The 6,323-nt window shown below is 49.9% G+C and overlaps 1 protein-coding gene across 1 annotated transcript; it reads left to right on the plus strand.

Annotated features, from left to right (window-relative positions):
* The first annotated feature begins 941 nt into the window (after positions 1–941).
* Positions 942–5,970, plus strand: MMGT1 (membrane magnesium transporter 1). The gene is given in 5 exon segments (XM_050901572.1): positions 942–1,023; positions 1,667–1,687; positions 1,690–1,718; positions 2,660–2,763; positions 3,717–5,970. Coding segments are annotated over 5 exon segments (399 nt in total). The 3' UTR covers positions 3,880–5,970.
* Positions 5,971–6,323: the final 353 nt, after the last annotated feature.

The raw sequence follows: 6,323 nt of genomic DNA on the forward strand, positions 1-6,323 counted from the left end.
ACAGCCACGCACAGGAGCGGTTGGGGCCGATGAGGGTGTTGTGCGTGGGGTGCTCTGGAGGGGTGTGGTGCGGGTCACCCCAGTCCCAGGCTCCTGGGGGGACAGCGCCCTGCGCGTGGGAACAGCAGCAGCCCACGCTGCTCCCCAGAGCAGGGGCTGGGGGCGGATGCTGGAGGGCAGTGGTGCATTCACACCGTGCCAAGGCATGCGGATGGTGCCAGCAGCCGCGGTCAGCCCCGAGGTGGGATCAGGGTAAACTTCCCACCCTGTTCACCAAGAAACATGGGGGATTCGTGCAGCCAGTGGGGCAAGGGCTGCAATAAATGCCACAGTGATCAGCTTAAAGGTGATTTGTAGAAAACACCCTCAAAGAATTGCTTTTGTGCCCCATATCTTTGTGCCTTGGGGGCATGGAAGACCCAGGGTGCTTGGCTGTGTGCGCAGGACACTCGGGTTTCCTTGCTTTGCTCCAGGCCTTGCTCGGCCCAGGGTCAGGGTGTCTGTTCCCGCACATGCTGTGCATCCCTTGACACCATTTTTTCTTGCACGGGTTCCTCAAGCTTTGAGGTTAAACACGTGGAACGTGGGAATTACCCCAGGCCCCCGATGGCCCCACGCTCTGCTTTCAGCCGGGAGGGAGCCAGCCTGGCCCAGCGGAGGGCACAGGCCTGCCTCGGGGGCCGATGGCTCGCTTCTCCCTCAGCTGTCCCCCCGGGGCGCACGCCGACCCCTTGGCTTTTCTCAACGGCCTCGGTCCCGCGTGGGTAAGCGGCGGCGCGGCCACGCCCCCTGCCGCGAAAAGCCACGCCCCCGTCGCGCAAGTCACGCCCCTCCTCGGGCGCGGCCTGGCACCGCCCCCCTTCGTGACGCCATCAGCAGGCGCCGGGGGGCGGCGGGCGCCCCTGGCGGCGGCGGCGGGGGGTGAGCGCGCGGCGACGACGATGGCGGCCGCCTCGGTGTGGAAGGGGCTGGTGGGGCTCGGCCTCTTCGCCCTGGCCCACGCGGCCTTCTCGGCGGCGCAGCGTGAGTGAGCGGGCGGCCGGGGGGTGCCCGGACCGGCGGCGCCGCCTGAGGGGGGCTGCGGCACGGGGAGGCCCGCCGGGCCCCGTCACCCCCGCCCGGCCGCCGGGGGAGCTCCGGGGCGGGGGCCGGGCCGGGCCGCGGCGGCATCATCATCATCATCATCATCATCATCCCGCGGGGAGCCCCGCGGCGCCGCCAAGCCCGGCGGCTGGGGTGGCCCTGCCCTTGCGGGCCGGGCTGCGGGGAGAGCGGAGCTGGCCGTCGCCGGGAACTTACCGGGAGGAGCGCGGGGCTCGCCCCGTGCAGGCGCCGCGGCAGCCGGGGAGGGAAGGGAGGGCTGCCGGCCGCCGGATCGCGGCTTCGTTCCTTGCATCTGCCGTCCCCGTGCCTTCCCCGCAGCCATCCTCCCTCCGGGCAGCGAGGAGAGGAGGTGGTGGCGGGGACTGCTCGGGCTTCGGCATCAGCCGTGCGCTGGAGGAGCAGGGTCTCAAAGCAAGACCAGGAGCAGCCCAGCTGCCTGGGGACGGTCGGGACTGACACACGTCTAAGACCCGCAGCAAGTTCTTGTGGGGTTTTTGTATTGCTGTTCTCTTTATTTGCTTATACAGAGTGTTTCATGCATGTGTGTGTTCCTGTTTTGTAGATCGTTCTTATATGAGATTAACAGAAAAGAAGATGAAACGTTGCCCGTAGATGTAAGTTTAAGTTTTTACAATGTTTGAAAGGTGTAATGCTGTGTGGATAGTTTAGTCTCTCTCAATTGCCTTTTTTTTCCCCCAAAGTGATAGGCAAGAATAAAGGGTAAAGTAGTTTTTAAATTGCACTTTCATTTGAGCTCCCTCTGTCAAAAAGAACCACATTTTCTATCCCAACTTCCTGCAGTGTGTTTTATCTGTCAGAGAGAACAAACCCCAGGTCCGGACCTCCCTCTCCTTCATTAGAACTACCCTGAAGCATCTTGTCCAGAAATTCCCTGAACGTAGCTCAGAGAGCTTTTGCATTCATCTCCTTCTTTGCAGCATAAACATCCTCCTCCCTCTGGCCTATGTTGGCTGACATTTGTTTATCCGGTGTGGCTGCGTGCCCGTTTGATCCCAGCACAATCTGCTTCAGGAAGGGGTTTTTTAAAATTTATTTGCTTGGTTTTAAAATTTCACTTCAATTACTACCTGTTCCATTTTTGCTTAATCAGAAAGGTAAGGAGATCAAATACCCACGACAACCAGGCATGGCATTTGGAGCGAGCAGCAGTTGCCACCGCTGCACAGTGTGTGTTGGCAGCCAGCTCGTTTCTCGGAGAGGGTATTAGATCCTTAAGTGCACAAGAACACGGGGTTTTGTTCTAAGGATCTTGCTGAGGAGCCGTGTGAATCGATTCAATTCGTGCAACACAGACCGGGTGTCGGGCAGCTGAAGCTCTTCTCAGCTCTGCCACCGTTTTGCCATGGTAAATAGACGGGCTGTTTAATCTTCCCGTGCCTCGGTTTCCCTACTGTTGAATTGCTCACCTCTGTAAAGCACTTACTGTCACTGGATGAAAAGCGCAAGAGACACTGTTTGAAAGATGAGATTTTTTTGGTAAATGTTAAGGATATTAAGTAATGGGTGTGTTGCATTGTGCTTCCCTCTGTTACAGATAGTTCTTCAGACTCTGTTAGCCTTTGCAGTTACCTGCTATGGGATAGTACATATCGCAGGAGAATTTAAAGATATGGATGCCACTTCAGAACTAAAAAATAAGTATGTTTTATTTCTTCTTTTTGTAAACACCTGCACCTGCTACTCTTTATACAAACTGAACACTGTGAAATAGCTCGCTCTTTAGCTCAGTTCTTCTTAAATGCATGTTGTAGACAATAACAGAGAGGAACAGTCACACCTGGGAAAGCCAACAATGTCTTGAATTTCAGAGAGAGTTAGATAACTGGAACAAATTACATAAACTTCTTGCTTTTCCTCATCCAAAGTCCTGCTGCTGTGCAGAGCTGGTAGAGGAATGAAATGTCTATGTGGGAAGAGCTCAGCAGTCACAAACTGCTGTCGTGAGATGGTCTCATAGACTACGGGGCAGTATGCCTGGCTCACCCTCTCTTTGTCTTTGCTTGTTTACAAGAGTCTGAATTATTTGAATCTCACACTGAACTATTCAAGGCAGAATATCTGAAAGACTTTAAGAAAATAAGGGATTTTGAATTGAGATTTTTGAAAAGGATATGAAATTGGATGGGCAGATGTGGCCTCTCTGGCCATTTCCAAAAACACAAGGGAGTATGGAAAGTAAACAAGTTGACATTGTTGTATTTCATAGCGTTTACCTAAACCCCTCAGCTTCAGGCACAGAAAGGGATGGAAAGCTGACAGTAAACCGCGTCAAGGTATTAACACAAGTGACAGCTGACCTAAGGCTGGCACGTTTGGTGCGTGCGCATGCAGTAATCCACAGGCCTGCCCCTAAGCTCGAGGAAGGAAGGGGAGGTTTGTGGGCTGGACAACCTCTGCGTATTGAGCAGTCAGTATTTTTCATGCTTGGCTTTGTATTTCCTCTGTGTTTTGGAAATTACAAAGTGAGCAGGAGTTTTGGATTGAAAACTTGTATTTCAGTGTCTGTAAAAGTTGGTGTACCCTAGACTGACTCTTCTAAAACCCCTGTTCTAAAAGAGTATTAACGTTGACTTTTTACATTTATTTTGAAGGACGTTTGACACATTAAGGAACCATCCGTCTTTTTATGTATTTAATCATCGTGGTAGAGTATTGTTCCAGTCCCCAGACACAGTGAATTCTTCTTCAAACCAAGATGCTTTGTCATCCAGCTCGTCACTGAAATTTCGAAAACTTGAACCTCTGCGCCGCTAAGACTTTTACAGATTATAATAATAATCCAGGACACTGAGATGTAATATTCAAGTCGGGGATGTAAACACTTTTTTAATTTCTGGAGCAGTATTTATATTGATCTTCCAGACTTTATAAAGTATATATATATAAACTAAGGACCTTCTTTGTACACTGTTAATGAAAATGACTGAATTGTGAATTGGCAATGCAGTGTAAATTATTCTACAGTTATGCTGTGAAACACATCTTCAAATTTTCATATATTAAAATGAGTTGCAGCTGTCTTCAGTTAAAACAAAAAGCAAGCTAGTTTTTACTGCAATTAATGTTCTTTGACAAGAGGGAATGTTTGAGTGCTATTTATTTTCTCAGTTTGCTTGCACTACAGTTTATGGAACTCCTTCAGAAATACTGTGTGCACTGCATCACTTAACAGCAGGAAAAGGGGCAGCGTCTCCTGTTCCTAGAATGCCTAGGAGACCTGCATGGTGTAGGCACGGGAAGTCAAAAAGATTGCTTTCATTTTTACTTTTTTACAATGCTGAAAAATAGTTGTGTGAAGGGTTTTGGTTTTTTTTCCTAGTTTTTCATTATCACGTTATTTCCTTGTTGCCCTCCTTTGTTTAAATGTAAACTGTCCTATGTTGCCCCACATTGCCTGGGATGTGGCTGTACGTTCGGTGCCTGTGGCGGGGAGGCAGCTCGCGTCTGATCACGTAGATAATCTACCATGCTCAGCTTGTTTACTCGCTGTATTTATGTTCTCTTTGGTTGTGAATATGGGAATGTTCATCAGATGGCTGAATGCTGTGTTGGCACCAGATACAAGTTCCCGAGTCATCTTCTATGAGAAGTATTTAAGTATCAATAAGAAATAAGCATTCTGTCAGTGGTCCAGGGGTAGGGTCCAGCAGCTGGGTCTGTTTGCTGGCACTAGTACAGTACAGGTAGTCAGCCCGTCATGGTACAGCTACCCCCTTTTCTGCCAACAGAGCCTTTCAATTTGATTTCTTTTTTCCAGCTGAGCCCTTCGTTGATTTAAGATTACTATCTTGATTTCGTGTATTAGGACAAGTGATACAGTCCTTAACTCTTACTGACGTCTAAATTCTCATCTCCCCTTAGGGGCTGAATCAATGCTGAAATTTCTCTTGGTCTGGCATTTCACCTACCTGACATAGCAAAGGGATGGTAGTTCGAGACACTGATGGGGCCAGCTAGAATTTTGCCTGGTCTGAGGATGTCTCACTGCCGCCGTGGAAACTCAGCCTTTTGTCCTAGCATCTGTTTTTTTTTTTTTTTAAACTGGTAAGCACTGTCAAAGGCAAAAAGCTTAGCAAAAATACTGTGTAAACCGAAGCCTCTTTTTCTAGCTCTGCCCATCCTATGGAGTGGGTGCCCCAGTGCTAGAGCAATACCCGTAGCTGCTGCTCTACAATCACTCTTAAGCATCTGGGTTTGGTTAGAAAGGGTTACGCTGCCAGCTGAAAGCATCTGAGCTGCCGGATTACTTCCTAAAGTGTCCTGGTTCCCCCCTAGCTGGTGTCACAAATCAGCTCCTGCCAGCTGCTGTCACCAAAGGCCTCAAAAATAGTAAGTATCAGGTCAGCTCTCTATTGCGGACAGAGCTCTTCCCTTGGGGAAGAGGGCTGCTGTGCGGCAGCCGCTGCGCGGAGGAAAGGGCTGAACATTGGCCAGGTGACCTTGCGAGGCACAGAGGAAAGACAGAATTAGCGGAGGGAGGGAGAAGCAAGGCAGAAGGTCAGTAACCACTGTACCAGACTGGTACTGCAACTGTGGTTGGCAGTGAGCCATTTACAGAGGGTCTCTTAGAGCAGGGCTGCTTACCCTTGATGTCTAAGAAGCCCCATTTGTGCTACTGTAAGGCTACGCGGACCTGCCTGAGGCGGAAGGTGCTGCTGTGGGACAGGGCGAGTGGAAAACATCATCCGCTTCTCAGAGCGGGTCCTGCTAGGAACACCCTGTTGGCTGCGTCAGGTCTCTTCACGTGACAAGTAGCCTTACCCTTCAGCAGCAATGGTTATATCACAAAGCTGTACAAATTATTTTTTCTTACTGATCTCGCAATGTCCAATAAAAATTGATATCCTTAAAGTGTTCAGGAGTTTATTTGTTTATTTCCGACCATGCTGGAGCCTGCTGCAGCAAATCCCTGATGACTGAATATTTAAAAGTGACTGCCTAGCATTGACGAGAAGTGATTGCCTTAATTACGGCAGTTCTGTGTGAAAGTGCGTGCCTGGCCTGGTGTTCATTACTATGAGATAAGATCAGTAGGGGTAATCAAAATAGCATGCTACAAGTAGCTAAACAAAACATTTAGGAGGGAAATGTTACCAGCTGGGGATCTGCCTGCCTTTGAGATTCCTAGTCAACATATCTGGCAGAGCTGACGTATTTTCTGTCTTCCATTTAACCATAGTAAAGGCTTTTCTACCATG

Source organism: Gymnogyps californianus, chromosome 9 (genome assembly GCF_018139145.2).
Source record: "Gymnogyps californianus isolate 813 chromosome 9, ASM1813914v2, whole genome shotgun sequence".
Taxonomy (NCBI): domain Eukaryota; kingdom Metazoa; phylum Chordata; class Aves; order Accipitriformes; family Cathartidae; genus Gymnogyps; species Gymnogyps californianus.